This window comes from Periophthalmus magnuspinnatus, chromosome 8 (genome assembly GCF_009829125.3).
Source record: "Periophthalmus magnuspinnatus isolate fPerMag1 chromosome 8, fPerMag1.2.pri, whole genome shotgun sequence".
NCBI lineage: Eukaryota > Metazoa > Chordata > Actinopteri > Gobiiformes > Gobiidae > Periophthalmus > Periophthalmus magnuspinnatus.
In genome coordinates this window covers 28,773,251-28,797,404 of record NC_047133.1, presented here as the reverse complement: position 1 = coordinate 28,797,404, position 24,154 = coordinate 28,773,251, and the positions used below count along the sequence as shown (strand labels likewise).

The window sequence follows — 24,154 nt, the reverse complement described above, 5'->3', positions numbered from 1 at the left end:
TCAAACCACTCACTTGAATTTTTGATTTTTTCCAAAACACCAACTGACTAAATTAACTGTTAACATTTAGGGCTTCTGTCCATAACTTTGTGTTCCTATTGTGTACAATTTTCAAATTAAAGGTACACTAGTTAATAAAAACACAACTAGAAGTGCTTTTATTGCTAAAAAAAAAATCATTGAAAAACATGCATTTCATTGTGAGTGGGATGGTCTCTCCACAGATCTGACCTGCAATTTCATTTCCTTGTTTCCAGGACTATAGATAAATTCAAAGCTCTACTGTGGGACCTTCTAGTCAAAGCAATTACATATCCATGGAGACCAGCAGGTGACAAACTCTCCACTAGAAAATTTGCATAGCCCTCTAAAAAAACATCTTGGGTTTTTTTTGTTTGTTTTTTGTTTTACACTTTTAAGATATAATCAGATTGAAAGTGATCTGAAGAAACAGCACTAATTCAATTATTCTAAATACAACCCCCAGAGATTGACTGAATGTCTGAAGTTGCTATGAGCATAAGAAACAAATACAGTGAAGAAAAAAGTATTGGTTGACAACTCCCGTGACTGGACAAATATCTTCACAGCAGAGTACGCAATTCCACTGGGGACTCCCTGTTAAGCCCCAAAGATAAAGTACAGAGATAAGCACGGTTGTAAATAAAATTAAAAGATAAATACAGAAATAGTGTTAATAAAATATGATGACCTTACTATACTACAAAAATAAATATATCCAGACTTGAATTTGGCTGCCCCTCTCCCTGCTGTTGGCCTCCACCCTGAATCAACAATTAGCTCTCATCTGGGCAGTTTCCCTTCAAGGTTTACATAATAAACGTTTTGGACAATAAAAACGTCCCGTCACACACTGGAATGGCCTTGGGTCTTTCTGTTTGTTTGACAGCTACATTAGCATAATCACTGCCTTATGTTACACTCAAGAGTGAGAGGATGTGCACTGACTTTGTGCATTGACACTGCGTGTGGAAATTTTACCAAATCAGATCTGCATTTTTCATTTAAAAATGTATCATATTTACAACATAAACTGCCTTTTCCTATGTAAGCACCATCGTCCCCTCTAATGTATCACTTTAATGAGTTTCATTTCAAATTCATCAGTTATTATCCTCTGTTGACTATCTCACACACACTCCTAAAATAATAACTTAATCACAACCCATAAGTTAATTTCAGGGTGGGCAATATGCCAAAAATGTATATAAAATGTAAATTTACTCTACACTGTAATTGGTTAATTCCACCTATCACTCACTGATGCTTGGAGAAGACTGACCAATAGGAGAAGTGGGTAGAGAAAATGGCTTATGTTTGAGATGCTGCTGAGAAGCTGTATTAAACAGAAGCATTAATTCCTGACATGACTATTTTACCAAACTAGCTTATCTTCACAGGGATCAGATCACAGATTTTTATCATCATCTCCCAGCCCCAAGTGAAAGATTTCCAAGGTTTGACAGTGGTTTGCATGCACAGAATTTACAAATATGTAGAATGAATCCCAGTCCTTCCTTTATCCACTCTGTATCCTCAGTTCATATCATCATCCGTGGAAATCTGCAGATACTAAAGTTATTGGATCAACCTGGGAGCCCGTAGATATACCCGGTCAATGTCAGTATAGGATCCGCTCAGCTAAGTCCCTCTGAGCATGTGGATCTCGGTGATTGAGTGATTGAGCGCTTAGCATTTTAGCCTGTGGACAGCCCAAACAAGTTAATCCCCTCCCCCACCATTACAAACACCAATGTGCCCTATGTCCTCTTCTCTAACTCCTGTACAGAAGCAGGATTTTAGCTCATGTGGTCGGAAAAAATCGCCTTAATGATTTAATCAGTGGAGATATATTCATTTGCGGTGATCCGAGGGTGCTTGCTCAGATTTGCATCACTATGTACAGTCGGTACAGAGCTCCTAAGGCAACTAGAGAATTTGTGATTATGAGGCAGGATTAAACTGGGCTACGCTTTTTTGATTGCGGACAGAATCTGAACCAGATGTCAGGCAAGCTTAAACTGGATTGGATGATCCTTTATGGAAACAAACTGGTCTATGTAACTTTTGTTAGCTTGTTAACTAAAACATCATTAATGTTGTTTCCATGTCTGATGATTTGATTGTGACCTTGAATTTACAAAAATGATCACTTTTTCATTGTATATAATTTATATCTATGCATTTCTGCTTATATGGCACAATATATATGGGAAAACTGAGTATAGTAGCTTGATTGCAGTTCAGTTAAGTAATACAATAATAGACCATTTGCACAATATGTCTTGCCAATAAAATACCAGCCCTTGTTTTTAGAGAATTTTCAGTTTTACACAACAATAGAATGGAATGAGAAACAAGTTAAATCCTTTTTCAGACAAATTGCAGACTGGAGATGAAATCCAAGCTCCAAAAATACTGTATGTTCTGTTCTAAATGTATTGTTGGTGCTTTTGTTGTTCATATAATTGCACAGTTTTGCGGTGTTCTGGATGCTATGCTAATGTTGACATTGATGCGTTTACAGACCGACCAACACATTCCATTGATCCACAAGCTAGAATAAAAGTTTGTGGCTGTTAGCTGTTACAAAAAGTGAAGTTCACCTCTTCACAGAAGATAAAGTTAGTTGGAGCTACAGCTAGAGAATTATTTTTTATTGCTAGTTCAGTGCTTTTTAATCTATCTTTAATTGGTTCTTAAATTTATTGATTGTCTCTTGAACAGCAGCCATGTTACTTGTGACAGGTTGTGATGGCAGGTGACAGCATTCCTCTGTTATGGGTTTGAGATTTGTCATTCTTTTGCAGAGTTTAAAAGTTGTGACGGTAGAAATGTGATCTGTGAATTCCTCCTTTGCAGTTCATGCTTCATTTTGGAATTGTGTTGACTAAACAAAACTCAAGCCCCAGTTGGTCTGTTGCATGGTTACTGTGGTCCTTCTGTGACTTTTAGCTAACTTAAGGAGACAGAGTATTTGGGCTAAAACACAAAAAAATGTCAACAAGCTTTTTGTCGGTCTAAAGAACAGGGTGAGGTGAAAGAAGAGATCACAGAGATTGGAGGAGAAACCTGTGATCAGATATAACTTCTCTGCTCACACCATGTACATGAGCTCAAGTCCATGTCTGCAGAAGGCATTAGGGGTGTAATATTTAATCTTCGATTTCTTGTCTTCTTCTACATTTTGTATTGAGACACATTGAACATGATTTTGATACTAAGGAAAAAGTTTCATACTCTATACCGATTTTGATGCCACATAAAATCATTTTAGACCATAGAAAACAGTTTGGGTTTTAAATTAGATCAACATAATCCTAAAACTATTCTGGAAAGGTAAAAATTTTACTCCAATAGTTGAACAACAATAGTGTACTTTATATTATCTACTGTATATGTGGCACAGCTTCCCTTATTTTTACAGTAAATGCACTGACTATAGTACATTTACTTTACAATGGCCTATTGACTTTGTTGTGATGATGATCTGATTTTAATGATTTTAAGTTGCATCAAATGTTTGGCCTTTTCTACTTTAAAAACATGTATGATGTAAATCTGCTGGAGTTCAAATGTAATGTCTGTCACAGATGTGGGATCAGCTCATAGCTCATAAATGCTCCAGTTAGAACCAGAGCGTAGTCGGTTCTTTAGTCTTTTGTTTTGAAGACATCTGCAGAATCTCACGGCTTTCTGCCAGTGGTTTGTCACACCTCAAGACCGAGTTACGGTAAGAATGCATCTTTTTCAAGGTATACAACAAGGGCCATCAATAGCTGACCAACAGTACTTTCAGTTTTGTCATAAATTAATTATTTTATGTCTTTATTTTTGACATTTCTTGTGTTGCATCTGCACCGCTGTGTAACGCTTTTCACTACTTTTCACTACTTTTCACTACTTTGCAGTTTCCCGGTTCATCTGAGTCAACGTTACTGTCTTATTTGTCTTAATTTGTGGATCTAACCACAAGAGAGGGCATTTTGGGTCAATTATCTTGCACAACAAATTCTTGCCCCCAAACTTGGATTCAGATCTAGACATGAAAAGCAAGCTCATGGTTTTTTGAGCTATGGAATTTTAAACTAATGCAAAAACAGGGTTTCATCAAGGTTTTAACAAATGAACGTAGAGACTGTAAGATTACCGTTAATATGTTTCTCTCCACTGTAATTTCACATGTTGGTTGCAGCATTTAGAAAGGCTGAGATGGAGAGAAGGCAGCATTCAACAGAAACAACAGTACATAGACTATTGTTGCTGTTGATAATCATAATCATGCATGGAGTTGGTATGATCAGATATGAACAATATCATGACTATACCAGACCGCCACTGAAAGTTTATATACATTAATTGTCATTAACTGTAAAACTAGCTCTGTAACTAACTAACTAGCTAATCTAGTAATTGCCACTGTACATTGCATACCTCCACTACTTAACTGCAGACTGCCTGTTGAATTGGTCTTCATAGGCTTAAACATGCCATTGGTGATGGTCCAGTTTTAAGCCTCAGACTTGCATTGATCTCTGACTGTAGCAGAGCAGCTTGTTTTACCTGGCCTCAGCCACAACACTGCAGTGCACATTACAGGGTTAGCCTTTGATGACTGCATGCCTTCTTTTGGACAGCAGCCAGTGACACATATGACTGATGTACATGATCCACATTTAGTCTGCCCTCCTCCAACCTCTCTCACTCCTTTCTCTCACTCCTGCCTCTCTCACTTGTGCCTCTCTCACTCCTGTCTCTCACTCCTGTCTGTCTCACTCCTGCCTCTCTCACTCCTGTCTGTCTCACTCCTGCCTCTCTCACTTCTGTCTGTCTCACTCCTGACTCTCTCACTTGTATCTCTCTGACTTCTTTCTGTTTCACTCCTGCCTCTCTCACTATTGTCTCTCTCACTCCTGCATCTCCCACTCATACCTCTCTCACTTCTGTCTCACTTCTACCTCTTTCACTTGTACCTCTCTCACTTGTGCCTCTCTCTCTCTCCTGTCTGTTTCACTCCTGCCTCTCTCACTCGTGTCTCTCTCATTCCTGCTGGGCTCTGTCCTTCCTTCAGGCTGCTCTGATCCACACTGAGTTCTAATCCTTTCATTGGTGCCTCTGGTTATGCTGCCTTGATTTCATTATGATGCTTAATGGGCATAGCGACAGACTGGAATACACAACTGCACAACTAAGTGGATCCCACACTGAGAACTCCAAAAGACATTTATAAATAATACATTGTTTGGTTTTATTTTAAAAGTTTTGGTTTACTTAAACTAAATCTATCTAATAAAATATATTTTTATTATATTGTTTACCATAACTTTTATTTAAGAGTGTACATGGAGCGCACAGATAACCCAAGGACAAAAAACAAATCCAAGCAGAAAAGCACTGATCATTAGTAATTAGTTAAATTTCCAATTTCATCAACATAATGGCTGCTTTTTAAAGGTGATTGCTAACCAATAAATGCCTTTGTAATATATCCTCATTTATGAAACAAATAGTATTTGTATTAGACAGGCAAATCAAGAGGGTCCCAGAGGACTCCCATTAACCACCATTAATTTTAATCAGCCATTTACTTCTTTCCTATCGCACTCTAAAGGTTAATTATATCAACTCTTAATATCTTTCCACAGATAAAATGAATGGTGATAGACCACAGAATGTTGTAGACATGAGCAGTTTGAAAACAGCTCCACTTGGAGAGTATTTACAAGTGTAAAAGGATGTTTGACCTTGCCTTTCAAGCTTGAATTTTTTTGCACTTAATTATGTCTGTCATTTTTCATGTGTGCAGCTGTTGTGTAAATGACTTTAGTAGAAAAAGTGGAATTTTTGGAAGGTTTCTCAAGGCTGTCTGTCTTCTTTCACTGTTGCAAACATTACAGCAAGTATAAAATAAATGAAGCTTTTATGGCCAACCAAGAAGTGTATAAACATTAAAGAATAAAATAAATACATAAAACCTAAAATTTCTAAATTAAATCAATGTAGCCTTTTATTTTTAATAACATCTATTTTGTTTGACATATATTTGTTTTAAACTGGTCTTTAGATTTTGACACTGACATACTGTTTTGAGTGACTTAAAAATGTCTCTTTGCATCTACATTGCATAATATGCCGTGATCATATTAACATCCATATCCACCCTCTTAAATGACACATGCATGCAAGAGCTATGTTTAAAGATGGGAAATATTGGCCTAAAAGTGGCATACTGCATTTAGTGCCTGTTAAAGTCATTTCAGACTGCTCTCTTCACATGCAGGCCAATTCTCCTGGGTATGACAGGCGCAGTGAGGTGCACAGATGATAAATGCAGCCTGTGTTTTATAGGATTTCCTTTTACTTCTCCGTTTTGGCTCCAAAGTTTCAGTTTCACAAACGCAGACTGAGTATTCCAGTGGGTTTGTTCTGACAGAGAGGTGCTCCACATTACTCCTGCATCCATCCCTTTACACCTCCTTCATTTCCTGTACTTCCATTTTCTCTGGTCCAAGCCCCTAAAAGCCCTACTCTCTCTGCTTTTCTTCACCCCCACCATACCCTGGACTTTTTTTTTTCTATTCGCAATTACAGTAATATGTAACATCAGGCGATGTGAGATTTAGGGCTTTACCTTACATAACCCCAGGATTTAGCTGCAGGCTTTAAGGCTGCTCTGAGCCGCTGAGCTGGGGGCAGTCGGGCCTCTTTAAAATATTTTCAAATGGATGAAATCCCCTAAGGGCCAATGAGCGTGCAGGGATAGGAAAGCTTTGAGGTCCTTGATATAAAACAACCATCATTATTTTGTTCTGCCATGGAGCCAGATAGATTTCACATACAGTCCTGTGTTCTGTACAGCAACTAGTGTTAATGGATGGGTCACTGCTCACACCCTACACACTTCTCTAACATATTCATGTGCGTACATTATGTTTTAGTTCATAGGTTTACAGCCTGAGTGAGCCTTACGTGCCCAAATGTATGCCCTTTCTTCCAGATTGATGGACTCTGCCTAGTTTTAGCCAAAAGCAGTCACACCATCATGTGTGTCTGCTAGAATTACCTTTAATCATCTGGGTAACATCTGTAGATGGACTGCATGTAGTTATGACTAATTGCTAACTCACTGCGAGATTTATTTTTCACTATTTAACCTGTGTACTCTTTATTGGCATTGTGTGATTGGAAATCTGTAATATGTCAAGACTTGATTCTAGTCTAGCAGGTCCACAGGATTTTACTTCTTGGGTATAGTCTTGTATTTCAGTTATCAAAAAATATTGTTGACTTCAATGCAGTTTGAGAAAATTAGGGCATAGTATACGCATTTCTGCCAATGTGTGAAATGCCTCTAAAGAGGGCAGAGAGCACAGTGAGTTGCCTGTTCTTACATTTAATATGTAACATGTAATAGTCCTTTATTCACACTGTGCTACATCTAGTGCTTAACGTCAAACTATTGGCATGCACTGCATCTTTTTATATTCCTTAAATTTAATGTGATATGACTTTATATTAAACTGTAAAGGGGTATGAGGGAGGGTTTGGGGTTTGGCACCAGATCACCACGCCATCCAAATCCTGATTTTATTCCTCCTTGAGGCGCTCCAAATGGACTGACCGTAAATTTGAAATAATGAACTGCCGGCTCTAACTTGGTGGTTCGTGCATGAAGTGAATTGTGGAGACGGACTGGGAGTGACCTGACAGAGAAGAGGCCCTAATCAGAGAAAGTACAGTGCGTTTATTGAAGAGCGGAAAACCAGACAAAGGTAGTCCGTCAGGGGGTGTGATTTAAGGACAGTGCTTTGCTACTATTTCAGCGATAGATCCAATGGAGACTCCGCGCTTAACCTTATCGGATGTGTACTTTTTGCCTTCTGCAGCCTCTCAGGGCAAACTTCTAATTTCTCTGTGAATCCGGCTTGAGACAGTTTAAAGTTGTAATGCTGGAGGGATTAGGTGTGTCTGACAGAACAGTGCAGACGAGGAGTGGATGAGCCCCCACAGAGACACACTGTTAGGAGGTCAGCACTGGGTTTTGCACTGGCTCCAAAATGTCTAAAGTTCTTAGTGCACACGCAATGGATGGATAAGGAGATGATGGGGAGACGAGAGGAGATTAGAGTCGGCAATGACGCTGGACTAGCTGCAGATACAATTTTCAAGACAGTAGTAATAATCTCTGTATAACTTATTGTTAGTATCTAAGATTTTATATTTGATTTTAAAATGACTTTCAGTTTCAATTTCAGCAACATGGCATAAGAGATCAGTGTGGTTTAAACACCCTCAAAAGAGTCTTTGCTCTAAAAAACCTGATCATTGACAGTTTTAAATGATCATATCTCAATTTTATTAAAATTGTATTTGTTGCACAGCTTTAAACCCATTAGAGACAAGACTGAAGTGTAACAATTAGATTTACCCCATTGATCCTACTGTGCAAAGACCACATATTTGTTTGAAGAAATGACTGAAGGGGTCTTTAAAACTTTGCATAAGTAGAACTGAACTGAATTCTTAATAATTTTCCGGTCACTGTTGGTTGACAGAATTAAACTTCCTGTTCTCACTGTATCAACACCTTAATAAACCGCTCTGGTGACCTATAAAGACCTCTTGTGAAACCTCAGGGATCATATTACTCTCATAAGCCGCACATATGTGTAACGCTTAACAACAATAGTCATCACTTTGGATTTATTTTCAACTTCTCATACTTTCTTCATTCTCTGGTTCAGGCCAAGACCTGCCTCCTGCTATTTTTCAATCCATTTTACTGGTCGCCCTGTGTTTTAACGGGCTTTTATAACCAGGCTGCAGCTGCAGAAAAGAGTCAGTGAGTTTGGTGGAAAAAGGGGTAGTTGGGGCAGGCAGGGGGAAAGGGAGGGAGCAGGAATTGAATCATGAAATGAGGACCATATTTCCATTCTGTGTTAAAATGTGGCCTTTCCATTCTTGTAACTATAGCATCCTATGCCTTTGTGTCCAGTCTACAGGTGCCCTGCTGTACTTTGTAAAGTCTTTTTGTCTTTTTTGTCCTTATATCTTTTTCTACTCACTTTGCTCGCTTTTCTGACAATTATTTTTAGAATTAACATACAAGGTCTCTTCCTTCATCTCACCCGTTTCTAACTTTTGCACCCTTCTCGTCTCCTTTTGTTTGTTTAGGCCACGCTTCTTTGTGCAAACTTCGCCGCCAGTGATTGCTGAGCTTTCTGCCAAGAGCATCTTGAACTGATATGGCTTCCTTCTGTGTTATGACCGTTGCAAAACAAGCACTTCTCCTAGCGTGCTAAAGCCGTAAGAACAGACCCAAAGCTGTGTGTGCATCATAGCGACAGCTGCAGAGCCAACAGTTGGTCATTTTGTGACAGAAATGTCCAACAGAGCTAACCTTTAGCACAGCCTGTCTCCCTGTTGTTCAGCCCAGCCTCACTCACTGCTGCAGTGAAGAGGCCACAAGCATCTGTTTACAGGCTCCTTCTGCAGGGTTAGATAATGATGGCCAGATACAGCCCACAGTCAAATAAACACACTGCCACCTCCCGCACACAGTCTCTGTGAGAAGGCCCAGCTCCTATTACTTACACATACATCCTTTTGATTGTTTTATTGGATGAAAGGGGCCTGTCAAACATCAAATGCAAATCAGATTCCATAGAAAAATGTGCTAGATTAGATTTAGTTTGATTTAGATTTAGTTAGTTTAGTGTTAGATTTAGTTTTAAGCATTTAAAACCTTTGTATTCTTGAGTTGTTTCTTCTAAATGCTTTATGCTGCTCATTGAAAATACTATCATATTCCAGTTTTGTTTTATTGCAAATAATTCACTTAGGGGAGAGCTAAAAAGTGAAACTTAAAGAGTTTAGTGTAACACCGCTGGAGTGTATCCTGATCATCCCATGGACTGACTTTATAATATGTTTTTTTTTGCGTCTGTGATCCTGTTACATTTCAGCCATTTCAGCAGACTGTAGTCGTGGGGACAGAGACCAAACCAGAGGCAGGGCTTTAGGGAGGGCGTTGTGAAGGACTGAGTTTGACTGAAGCCAGAGCTGCCTGTCACAAATTAATCCAAAGAATACACACACAGACTCACTCCAAATAAAAAACACTGTTGACATGCTACATTGTCCACACAACGTGTAATCACATCCACAGACACGAGGCTGCACCTGCTCACTACCTGAATGCACAGGCACACATCAGGGGCCCACTGGCTCCTCTGGGGCCTTGGGTGAACCCACCTCTCACACACAGCACACTGAATGGAAAACATCACATCATCTTCCTCCAAACTGGTTCACTTTCTCATTTGCTTCTCTGGTCCATCTTTCTCTCCGTCTCCTCCTGTCAGTGAGCCCATCGCTCTGCTCCATCACACTCACTCACTCCGTCCCTGTGCTTTTCCCTCTTCTTCCTGGTTGGCTCTGTTTTTCATAAACTTCTGGCTCAGTGAGGCCAGCGGTCCCGGAGGCACACTGTGTAACGCTAGACATTTCTGAGCTTGTGCCAAACAGATGCGGGCGGCTCAGCGGCGGCCCTCCACTTGGATTGTGCGTCCTCTGTCTTTAGCACCACTGGGCCACGAGCTGCACCAAGCTAATTGCACTGACAGTTCATCTCCTCACTGAGCCACAACAACTGACACCACTTCCCCTTTAAATAAATATCCTTAATGGACATTTCCCCTTTTGGCAGGGTACAAAATAAGGTGTAGAAATCCTTTACCCAAATGGAACATTTGACTTTTTAGAATTCTTGGAAAAATGCAAAGGAAACCAGGAGCAGTACCTCCATTAATAGATGGGGCAAGAATGCATTGAAACCTTTGCATTATTTTGGATGTATGTAATTTTTACAAATAACTTTCTATTATGTTTGAATCCACTTACTGATTACAGTAGTCATTAGATTCGATTTAGTTTGCCATATTATGCACTTTTATTGCCATAATGTTTATACTTGAGCAAAATAATAATAGTGAGCACCTTGTTATTGTCTTTTCCCAATTTGTGTGCATCCGCCTGCAAAACACTAAAGAAACGTGTTTGTTTGTCTGTGATGTAAAGTTGTGATAATATAGAAATGTTGTGATAAATATAATTTTATAATATTGTCATTTGAAGAAATGACGCAGCAGCGTTAGCCTTGCTTATTGATAAATGTGTTACTGAGCATTAGGCAAAAGTTGCTAAGTGGATTGGCAGAGGCCTAATCTCTTGCTCTGATGAGAGAGGTTTTACAGGTTTTATCTGGGTTAATAAGTTAATAGATGGATTGATAGATGTGAAAATAAATCTCTAATTATCAGCTTGCCGGAGAGGCTGAGTGGAGCTGTAAGCTGACCGATCAAGGCTAATCCTAGTATGCATTGAACATGCACAGACATACAGCTTTTTAATTCATCTAAATGTGTCTCAGATATGCAGCAGTGAAGATGACTAATGTAAACAGAAAAAAGAGCAATTTCAGTCATAGTTTTTATGTGAAAAAAAAGTTGTTGCTCATCTGTGAGAAAGCAGCAAAACTAAGTAATTACAGGTGAATATTTTACTTGATTTATCTAGTAAGATGTGCACAGTAAAACATTCTGCCCAAATATCTGAGGTCTCTCAGCTAGCTGTCCAAAATATATATGAGCAAAGTTGTGTTAGAAAGAACACAAAATTACATTTACAACATTTACACGTAACCTCTCAGTGTTATGTCTGAGACACAAGGTGAGGACCTTATTACTCTCAGAGATACAGCTCTGATACACACACATTTCATGAGTAGAGTTCGTTCCTGTGCCACGGCTGGCCTTTCTGTCACTGACCTCAGGGCCAAGTTCAGCTGAGGACATAGACTGACAAATGTGACTGTGAGACAGCTGCTGGTCAGCGCTCAGCTTTATATCAGTGCCCTCATTTAGCAGATTGTCTTTTCTCAGACCTCTCTCCCTCTCTGTCCCCCTCTTTCTCTGTCTCTCTCTCAGGTTACCAACACAGAAAGAAGCAATTTTATGACACTTTATATTATTTGGTGGGATGGATTTAATATGCTAGGGATGTAAATGCACTATGGCAGTATCTCAAGGCTACCGTATCACACGCCATGCATTATTATTGGGAACTTCTGCAATCTATGAAAACTTAATCTACTGGGCCTTCTCTCACATATGCACTCTTTTATTCAGTACTTAGTTAATTACAATTTTAGTGGTTGTGATGGACTGGGATTCTGTGTATATGTATAGAACACTGTTATTTGCAATATCTCAAAAAATACATAAACCAGAACTGAACCCTGAAGCTCTGGGCCCACTCGGGAGGATGTCGGGTTTAACTGAGGCGTTCATCGCTCCCCTAATTCATTAGTCCAAATGAGCATTTATGCCCAGCACACATTATTTTTACAGGCCAGCTTTATGTGTTTGTGTGGAGTTTTATGGCCCTCGTAAAACACGTCCTCCAAGCCCCACATAGATTTGGGAGTCGTTATTTGCATAGTTCACCAACCTAAAATAAATGCCTCTAGCCCAGGCTGGAGCGGGCTAGGGGCTGATGCGAGGAAAAGAGGGCCTTGAATACTTTTGGCATCAAAGTGAGACATGTTTTGTTGAAACGATGATAAAGATTATTTGTCAAGTGATGTTATGTGCAATTACCTTTATTCATGAGTTGGCCCAGTGCAGTACGATTAGTGATTTGGATTTTGGACTAAGATGGAACTAAACCCGGAACTACACTAAACCATAACTAAACTAGGGCTGAAACAGGACCAAACTATGTCTGTGTTAAGAACTAACCATGATCAAACTTGGACCAAACTAGGACAAGTATGAGCTTAGTCTAAGATACACCAGACCACCACCAAAGATTTAGTTCATATGGAGGAAACAAATCCCAGCAAAACATGCACTATTTTATAACTTTTCAGAACAAAAAATTTCTATGTCATTAATTTAAATAAACAATTGTAGCTGAGTAAACAATGAGCTGGAGAACACAAGAGATTAGCTCTGCATTATAGCCTTTTCCCCTATTATAAACATTTGTAGGTATATGCTTTTACAAGGATTAAACTGTAGGCCTAGCATTGTTAAGATGTTTATTACATTTTCTTTTAATGTTCTGAGGTGCTTGATTTGATGAATATATTTAGCAGCTGGCTGCAGCTTGTAAAGAGAAGTGGGTTGCTGGAAAGAATGAACTGAAACCACAGTGTTGTAAAAGGATTTAAAATGTTGGAAAGTGCTGCAAAGAAATGATCTGTGGATTTAAATGTGGACTAATTAAAAGCATTTAACTTTTTAATAGCACAGTTGCCATAGAGATGAGAATGGCAAAGTTTCAAGAAATTACATACTTTCCTCTCTGCTATAATAAAATGACAGAAAGAGTTGAGCTGAAATTGTAAAATGGCTGTCATTACGTTAAAGGCGCCGTATTTTAGGAGTGCTGTTTGTTTTGGTTGTCTTGTCTCCCCTGTAGTGCTCGATTGTGATTCTACTTCCTGCCAGTGCCCACTGTACTCCACTTTTACCCCTCCTTCCACTCTCCTCCTCAGCCTCTGCCAACAAGTCTCTCTTTCTTTTCCCGTTCCTTCCTTTATTCTCTCTGCTCACGTCTTTCTGGCCAGGAAAAACGTTCCCACAACCCCCCCCCCAGTCCCTCCCACCCACCCCCTGTTTTCCTTTTTTTTATCCCATCTTCTTCTATCACTCAACCTACCCACCCCCACCATCCTCCCTCTCTCCCCTTGGCATAGACTGGCATCACATGACACCCCCCTTTCATATCCCTCCTCCTCAGTATCACAACATGGGAAAGCTGGCTCATGTCTTTCAGTGGACCCGTGGACCCCGCTGCTATACGTTTTAGCCTGAGCTCTGTTTACATGAAACTTAATATACACAAATCATCAGCGGTGTTTAAACAAGCTGCCAGGAAGGCACTTTTTTCACCATCCACGTTGTCAGTTCCAAGCAATCATAAACCGGTGATTTACCATTCTGAATATTTCAAGGGGTGAACAAGTCCAAATCTGACACCTAATATGTCCGCTGCAAATGTGAAGATTTTAAAAAGCCACAGAAATGTTGGTTGTAAGATATATATTTTTTACTAGTAATTTGCTCTCGCTCTTTCTCCGTATCCTCCATTTTTTACTCAAGTCATGATAGTCCTATTTGAATGGTTCCCAGTTCTCTCCTTTCCCCAAAGTGAGAGACAGATTTCTTTTACATTTGCTTTTCATTGTGTACGCTGCCACTACGTGACATCTGCTGGTCAAGTGGAGTAATAACAAGTTACCATGCATGTACTGTATTACAGGTCCAATGTAACCACATGAATGAATTTTTGCAAAAAAAATAATATGGGGAACTGTAGTGTTATAAATTTAAGTAGCTGTGAATGTTTTAGTTATGACTTTCAAACAGAATGCATCACCACACGTTCTGTTCAAATGTAAATTTAAATATTGTTATTGTTTATTTAAAAATAACATAGACAACCAAAATGATGGTTGTATAAAACAATGATAGCAAATAGGTTACTGACACGCCTGTTCCTCTCAGGCTAATCCATATATCTTTTGTTCACTTGAGGTCAAGTCTGGTACATTAAAAGTGCTGAAAATATTTGAAGCCATCTAGTAAAAAAAGAATTGAGTCAGTATGTCCCATTCTGTGTATAAATCACAGCTCATCAGCATAGCCACGGATAAGAGATAAAAGAAACAGGGCAGGCGGGGGAGGTGAGAGGGGTACACATGGGCATATCGCCAGCCTGCCACCCCCACCCCTCCACTCGTTCGCTCACTCTTTCACCCCCTGCCCCGGTCCCACTCCCATGTTCGGCCCTGGTTCACCCCCCGGCTCCGCATTGGCACAGCTCGGGCGCAGGCGGCACACAGACGGCCACGCAGATGGGCACGGGGCTGCACGCGGGGCTGCCTCCCCACACCTGCTCCTCATTGGCACAGGGGCGGACACGTGCACACGCTCACACACACATAAACACAGATGTGCACGCAATGTGGAATTATCTCTCTCAATTTATGGAAGCCTTTCACACAGGCAGACACACAGGCTCACAATCCCACGGATGGTAAAAGACAGGCTTCTGCTAAAAGTCATCCATAACTCTTGTGAAAATATTATTAAAACTCACTTAACATGCAGGGTTTTAACGTTACCCGGTGGACTAAATAAATAAGAGCATCTAAGTAAACACACAATTAGAGTTTAGTGTTGTAGTCCGAGTCGAGTCACCAGACCTTACAATGCAAGTCAGTTAAACAAAGCCTGAAGCAGATCACCATGTTACATTTAGTTTATTTGAAAATGCCAAAAGCCCATTGAATTCCTGTTCAAAACTGTAGAACTGAGACGTCCCGCCTCTCCAGTGGCATTTCACCCTAACAAGCAGTGGGTTTTCATTTGTCGAATAAGCACAAGCACAAGTAGGCGGGGGTAGGGGGTATGTGAAAAACTATTTTTTGAGCACTCAAATACAATAGGACAATACAAGCATCCTTAAACATTCCCAAAGCAAAATATACATTTAAATAGGCTAATGCTAAGGAAATACCATTACAACTTTAAATTTAAATTTAATTTATCTTCTTTATTTATTGAACCATTAACAGTTCTACAGGTGACTTAGCTGTTGAGGTTGAGTTCTTGGTAGTGTATCTGCAATGGTGCATATGCAATAAGTGCCTTTAAAATTGCATCTATTGTTGTACTTTTAGGGTATACAAAATACTGAATACTGCCTTTAAAAAATACTTGTGATTTGACATGATTTACTATCAGTTTAGGATTCTGGCTGGTACACATTTCTCACATTTTAGTGTCAGGGGTTCAAAATGTCATATTATTTGTTGTATGAAAAAACAAATTAAAAAGATGAAATAAAAATACTAACGAGTGCTAGCCTTGATACACACCACTCTTCAAACACATCTTAATAAAAAGCGGTCACCCTCCCACACGCCTGTACTCATCTGTCACTCACAGATGTTTACACGCTTATCTCTGAGCAGGCCATAACATGCGCTAAGAAGACAGTTTTACACATACACACTATCATAAACATATAAAAGACACAAACTCACATTCAAAGCCAGCAAATAATGTATTTATAGTCCACACACCCCCACACACTCACACTTACACACCAGCACAGCAACGCATTTCTCAATTCATCACATGGCCCTGCGCTTTATTGTCAAGACAACCATTCAATCAACAGCATACATAGTCACTATTGTCATAGGTTTTTTGACAGTATGACATTGAACTTATCTATATCCATGGAGACAAGCAGGTAGTGCGATTAGGCCAAGTTATAGGTCAGATCTGTGGAGAGGTGACACCACTGAAGATTGAATTTTTAGCTATAAAAACCACTGCAATAGAAATAAAGCATGATGATGTGTGCTGTGGAGATACCTGGAGTTTTCATTTTTAATAAATAGGCAGCTGACTTTGATTAGACAATGGTTGTAGTTCCAGCTACGTCTATCCTACTTCCTAGTTCCCACTATGGTAAGACCCAATTTTTTTTCACCAAGGGCCACATATTGAAACATATTTGAAACACAGGGCCACAGACCGGTGGGCTGTACAGCAGATCATTGATCAGTCTTTAATAAAGATTCAATCTATCTTCATCTATTTTAAACGTAGAATTAACTATTCTTTTTGTCAGACAAGAGCATTTGTTTATGTGCTGTAGATGTTTCTCCTACCTCCTGTAGCCTTCCTAGTGATGTATCTAGCAACCTACAAGACATGTTACTACACCATCATGTGGTGCTTCTGAGGAAGGCTACAGGAAGTAGCCGAAACATGTAAAGCACGTAAGCAAATACTCCTGACAAAACAAATCCTAAGCAGATCATTCAGATGGATACATTTTACATATTTTTGACAAAGCCACTATACCTTTAGTTTGTCTTGGAATATTAATTTTAGGTCCGTATGGCAATGCAATCTGATGTTATTAAAATCATGGTGTTAGAATGACTTAAATGTACTGTTAAAATGAATACCTATGATATAATATAAAACAGAGTAAAAGAATAAAAGGCTGTATTTGACCCACGGGCCATAGTTTGGACACTCCTGCGCTATGCCTTTGTAAACTTCAGGAGTTTATAAATTAAAGATATTATTTATCCATTGTTTTTGTTTTGTTTTTTACTTTTTATTGTGAAGTTGTGTTATGGTGAAAGTTGAAATTCCCCCCTTAAAAAGGAAATGTTTGTACACACATACACACAAAATATACTCAGTCCAGATGTTTATAATGCATCAGTCTTGTTCATTTGTCTGTCCCATTTACCACTGCAACCACTTTAGTGTAGTCCTATAAAACAAGATAACGCACTAAAACAACATGCCATAAAAGCAAATGAGTAAATGACAGGGAAAGTGGATGACTAAGCCATGTAGCCAAGCTGAACACAATCCCAGTGGCTCAGCAGGAGTACTGTGTAAATATAGCAATGGGCTCCACTTCTTTTATTATTCTGGTGCATTCAGCTGCTGTCAAGCTAATAACATCTCCTCATCTGCTCCAGGACACCTCTGACAGACAAGATCAGGTTCACAGGCAGGACCGATATTTGCCATGGAAGCACGGGCTTAAAAGCTCAGAGTCAGGATGGGTGAAGAGGGGAATTGGCCAAAAAACGGAAACAAGTCAGCAATCCTTATGTGAGTGGAGTGCACAAATGAGACGGCAAAGACGTGGAGAAAAGAGAGTGAAAAAGAGATTGAAATGAAGTCCAATAAAAGAGCCGGGTGAACATCTGTGTGGGATAGCTGTGGGGATTAGGAGGGTTTGGAACATTTTAAGCGCATTAAAGATTAAAAAAAGGTCAGAATGTTTAGCAACACACCGATAAACCTCTTAAGCGAAACCCAATTGGGGGCCGTCTTTATCCAGAGGCGGCTGGATGGGTAGGTGGGGGTGAGAAGATGGAGACTGAGGTTGAACTATGCAGCAAAAAACAGTTAAATATACTGTTGCTAAGTTTTGATATGTTTAAGCTATTTCAAAAGGTCAAAAACTTATGTTTTGATATTTGAGATGTCAAAATCTTAAAATCTATCCATTTTAAGTCTTTGTCCTGTTGCAGCAGACATATTGTTATAGATAATCCTTTCACAGTATTCATACAGGATTAAGACAATTTTCCCACTACTATTTATCAGGGTGTGATGTAACAGAGGACAACATAATCTCAGATGTTACTCAATATAGTACAATATAGTCATGCTGCACCTTGCTACAAATATTTTAGATTTACAAGTTTTTGGAGGAATGGTTGCCATTCACTCCAGTTCACAGAATAGCTATCTTCAAAAATAATTCAGCTTGACTCCAAAAGCTGGGTGGAACAAGTTTGTATTTGTTTGTTTGTATGGAGCGATAGCCAGGGAATCCTCAAGAGCATCACATCTGAAGTCTTGGTTATGACCTTTTGTTTTCAAAAGTTTGCAAAACAAAATTCTTTCTGCTGACAGTTTGGATTGGTTAATGTTGTATGTACTTGCATTTATTTAAGTAAATATTGTATTGTGTTAGTTCTTTATGCCATTGCTGAGAATTGACTGAATAAATGCAGCTTGATCAAAAGGGGTGCAAACACTGTGCTACGCACTATTTAGTAATTATTTCAATGGGAGTCATTATAGCATGAGCTTAACATACAGTAAGAATTAACTAAAAATAGATGGAGTTGGGGCATATGACTTGCAAGGCCTTGTGTAATTTGCAGTTATATTTCTTAGAAAGTAAAAAAAAAATGAAGTACTTTTCCTGCCATCAAAGATTGACCTTGAAATTCTGAACCTGAAAGGTGATGTTTATTGTAGAAAACTAATTCCAAGAACATATATATCTACCACAAGGTCATAGTACACATTTTTGAGCCAAGGCTGAACGTCTTCTACTGGCACTACAGGACAATTATGGCTGCTCATGCCACATTTGGGAGAAGTATAGTCACAAGTGCACAGCTGCATTCCCACAGCAGCCCAGTGTCAGCAGCCACACTCTCCACAGAGAATGACAGGGTTCTACCACTGGGGCAGATACAAGCAAGCAGGGTGGAGGAGGAGAGCTGAGGTGTAGGCTAGAGAGAAAGAGGTCAGGCAGACACATGAAGGGTGAGAGCAATGGGCTGTCCAAGACTTTTAGGTCTCTATTATTTGTCTGTAAGTGAACCAAGCCTGAGGAGGTGTCCTTAAATGACTGGGGTGGGAGGCCCTGACCATTATAAGTGCACACAAGTTGCTGGAGCTAACATGATGTAAAGACTCTGTATTCTATCATATACTGTATATGTGCCTTCTGCAGTTAGATGAGGCATTCAAATGTAATCCAAAATTGAGGAAAATAACCCCAGAATTGCAACCAGTCCCAAGTGTCGCCTGCCGATGCAGAAACACACACATTTGTGCCGTGTCTCAACAGCTGTTGTTTGTCTTCACCAATCTCACTGAGAGAGATTCTTTGATAGAGCATTTGTTTCCATGAAGGTAAGACTATTGTGGGAATAATCATCAACACTTGTCAAGTTTAACATACCGAGCTGCTACATTTTCTCTCCACTGATGTAGCATTAACGTCTGCTGTCAGTCTGAAATCTCCTCATACTTAGATTAGATTACATAGAGGCTTGTTTGCTCATGTGTGCTTTCAGAGACACAAACAAACATTTTGAAGCTGCTTGTTAAATTAGCGCTGCCTGCCGTCTAGCAAAAAGCAAACTCTTATATGAGTATGTGCACTCTAAATGAGTCCATTAGCTGGGATGACGGCTGCCAGGTCTCCTAGCAAGCCAGTATGTGTATGTCATTTACATTCAAGTGTTTCCTAATGATTTGCCAATGAACGCACATGATATTTTTATGTCATGATAAATAGAGCTCTTGAGCAAGCGCCAGTCTGCCTTTTGTGTATATTAGCCTAGGTGAGAGTTATTAGCTCCAGTCTGTATTAGCAGTGTGATAAATATACAGCTAGTGCTAACTTTTGTATACAAGCCAGTAGGCTATGAAGACCAATGGACCACTAACATCCGCTGCCTAGCCTAAGTGCTATTAGCATGATAGCATACTGTATTCTCTCTTGTTCTAGAGTGTGCAGAAGGCTTTAGAGAGCTGTGAGCAGAAGATAAGCATGATTCATCTTAAGCTTTATGAAGGAACATCTTTGCTGCACAGAAGCAACCATGTTGAGTGCAAGCTTTCACCACTTTAGCAAATATGCTTTAGCAAATGCTCTGGTTGTTCTATACATGCCAGCTATAGTGTGACTGGACATGTTTTATGGTGTCATGTGGGCGTGCACGTGTACAGGCTGGTGAGCACGACTTGAAAGCATTTGTCATGTTTCCTTCTGGTGCCGCGTTCATAATGAAAAAAATTTAAGTAGGATACAAATAATAAGTAGGTTATAGCCTACCACTATTTTATACAAAGTGCAGCAAGTATTAGGCCCCAACCTGTTTTGATTTGAGTATCCTCTAATTGTTGTCTCACACTATGAGTACCCTCTATATTCTCATAAATGGCCAAATATAACTATTACACTAGTTTTGTTCCAATGACATGATTATACAGAAACAATATGAAGGATGTGAAATGTACTATCAAGAACATTTTATATTCATACTTTAGTTTCAATATGTTTACTATGTTTTTTTTTTTACTATTTTAAGTTTCCGAGTTTCACCATTTTAATTAAACTATCAGCAAAGTACACTCATCAGAATGCTTATGCTTCGCAAGAGTAAGTGTCTAGCCTTAATTCTGGTTATACGTAGCACGCATATTAGCACATTAGCAATATTGAATGTGTACCTCCACCATGCCAATAGATGGCCTCACTCAGACACAACGACAGATGGGACATTCTTGCTTTGATTGCTGAGATTAAAACTCATGATGGCACTTCTCTTGTACTAGAGATATCTTGTGGCCCTCCAATTAGAGTTCTTCATCCCTCCCTTGTCAAACCCAGCTCAAAGCAAGCCAAAAGTTACACCTCTTGGGTTGCAGCTTCCATTTTGCACATACAAGTGGATTTAACACCTAGTAATACGGACAGACTGATAGAGTTTAAAAAATAGCCTTGTTACAGAGTAGTGTGGAGGCTGCCAAGCCACTCACTGCCAACAAATACTTAAACAAAACAACTTATTGAGCTCATGCCAGTAGGCTATATTATTATCTTCATTCCAACTAATTGCCAGGCCAAACTGCGACACATATGCACCTCCTGCTCCAACTGTGGTTTGTGGTCCCCGTTTCCATGACAACTGAGCAATTTCACTTTTGGCTGCAAAGCTGTCACACAGATAATGAAACCTAATACAGATGTACAGATGTATACAGGTGTGAGAAGGCTTGAAATCTATTAACCCTTCCAAGAGGATGTGTAATAGCCCAAAGCCAAAATATATCTTATCAACAAAGGCTATGATAAGGTTAAGTTGTCAATTGAGAAGAAAGATGATGTGAGTGGCTGCCAATTCTCATGAGACTTCACACATTTTAGACGTAACTTTTAGCAGAATTCCATTTTCCACAGCCCAAAGGTTTAATTGTTGTAGAGTTGTGTCTAAAAAAAATGATATATCATGTTCTATAGTGAGGTTTGCAAGCACAGCCCTCTTCTAGTCTTGCTAACTTATTCCCAGAGGCTAAAAAAGATTCAGAAATAGTTCAACCTGTTTCAGTTGAATTATGTTTATGTAATATATACATTTCTCAAGAGTGCACGGATAGACCTTTTGACAACCACCCATTTCTCAATTGATATTCACTGTTTTAAATCCATTAAAAACATATTTATCACTTGAAACATTGAATGTAATGAATCATCACTACCTCTCTATCCAAATTTTGCCACAGACTAGTGCTCCACTGTTTTCAACACAGGTGGTAGCTTGTCAGTAAGTCTCACATGTAATCTTTATTTTATTAGATGTTCTCTTATCCTGAATTGCTTTTCCTATCTTAAATTTCAAATCAGGAATTGCCGGATTTGTTTGTATCCTAGTGTGTGAGCCTGAGTGCCGTCAGCTAGCAGGAATGCACGGGTATCGCCAAAGCTAAGATGGCTGCCAAGCGCTAAGATGGCTGCCAGAATTCCACAGAGCGACAGCACCAGGAGAGAGGAGTGGAGTGTAAGGAGAAACACTGGGAGAAAGACATAGAAAGTGGACTTTGTAAAGCTTAAAAAACATGTGAGACAGAAGTAACTCTATCCCTGCGTGCTCCTCCTCTTCAGTCTGATTAGGTGGTTTGTTTCTCGTTTTGTCTCCACCATTTTGGCACACAAATGGCTGGCACGTAATGCACTAATGCCACCCAAGATCTGGACGCTGATTTGGGTTTAAGAGATGATAAGATTGTGGGGGCTGCGGTCTCAACGGACCAAGGGGGAGATGTGGCCCGGAGCAGCCTGAAAGCTCTTGCACTGTAGGCTAATTGGCCTGAATGCTATATACAATACAACTATAAAACTCCATGAGGGCGAATTACATATGGAGAAAAGAATGGCAGTCTGTGGGCCAAACTAAACTAGCTTTGGAAGGCAATTTGGTGCCTACACGTTTACATAAACATTCTGGAGTAGTGTAGTGAGAAGGAATGGAATTTTATGTCAACAACCCAAACTTGTGAACTTGAACTTTACATGTAGATTGTTTTTATGACTGGGAACAGTGTGTTTCAAGTAATTGGTGCCACCAGTCCTGCAGGGCATACCTGAGGTCTCCCAAATGCCTCATTTGACTTTATTTACATTGTTGTTTGTGAAAAGTTTACATTACAAACTGAGATTACTCCCAACAATAGCAAAAAGCAGCACAATTCAAACATTGACAGGACTAATCAAACATTGACATACTTGTTGCCATGTGTTATTATAGTGTTATAATAGTTATTTTGGTCTCGAACTGTCAATAAGACAAAAATTTATTTGAAAAAAAAAAAAAAAAAAACTTGCTCTACTGAAAATACTAAATAGGTACTAAATAGTTCCTATAACTCAAGATCCCTCTTCATGCCAGATATCCGATCACAACCCTGTCAATATATCAGTGCTTGGGTGGTTAAAGCACAAATATAAAATGAAATAAAGTGTTCTATTAGTAAATGCTATTTTTGTCTCTGTTTTTTGTGTGTTTCAGAACAATCAGGACAATCAGACAACTCAAACCAGCAAGGAGACAATGACGTCAAGCCCCCACCAAATGGTAAGGATGTCAACGATTAAGTGTGTCTTCTTCACATATGGCTCCAGGAAGAAAGCATTAAATAACTGCATGTTCCGTGCACATCCCATATTGGCTGTGCGTTCTCTCCTGCATACAGGCAGGCACTGTGTGCTAGTGTCCCGGCTGACTTGGGTCTAAAGTTTATTATGGTAAGGAGAGCTGAGGGTCCTGAAGCGCGGGGGCTGTATGCGGAGCGCTCATAAATCACACTGACGTTATTGGAAGATGGGAACCACATGGCTGCTGCCGAGCCGAGCGCTGACCTCATACGCTGTCCCTGCTGTGGTTAACCCCAGGCAGAGATGGAGGGAGAGAGCTGAAGGGGGTGAAGGAGGGGACTTATGAAGGGAGAGAGAAATAGGGTGTGGATATAAATGTGTAGATATAATGTTCATAATGTACCTTGTGTCATAAAGAGCTGGGTACCATATTCATACCAAAAAAAGTTAAAAGTATTACTGGGCAGTGCGACCACAAATGAATGATGAAGATTATTTTGTTCCATCCATCATTTTCCATCCTTCAATTTTCTTCCTCTTTACCTGGGGTTGGGTTATGGAGCCACCAGTTTGAGCAGGGATGCCCAGACTTCATTTTCCACACACACTTCCTCCAGCTCTTCCGGGGAATCCTGAGCCGTTCCCAGGTGAGTTGAGGGACATAGTCCCTCCAGTGTGTCCTGGGTCTTCCCTGTGGCCCAGAACATTTCTCCAAGGAGACATCCAGAACAAATGCCTGATCCACTTCATCTGACTCCTCTCAACTACTACATGTTCCTCTTGTGTGACTGAGTGCCCAGCCACCTGATGGTGGAAACTTTGTTCGACCATT

At 39.7% G+C, this 24,154-nt stretch overlaps 1 protein-coding gene across 16 annotated transcripts in view; it reads left to right on the top strand.

Moving 5' to 3' along the window:
- nfixb (nuclear factor I/Xb) overlaps positions 1-24,154 on the top strand; it is a 133,169-nt gene that overhangs the window by 84,325 nt on the left and 24,690 nt on the right. For all 16 annotated transcript variants that reach the window (XM_033970542.2, XM_033970540.2, XM_033970545.2 and 13 more), the window contains one exon: positions 23,237-23,302. In XM_033970542.2, the coding sequence (XP_033826433.1) occupies positions 23,237-23,302 (66 nt within the window). The remainder of the gene's footprint in view (positions 1-23,236; positions 23,303-24,154) is intronic.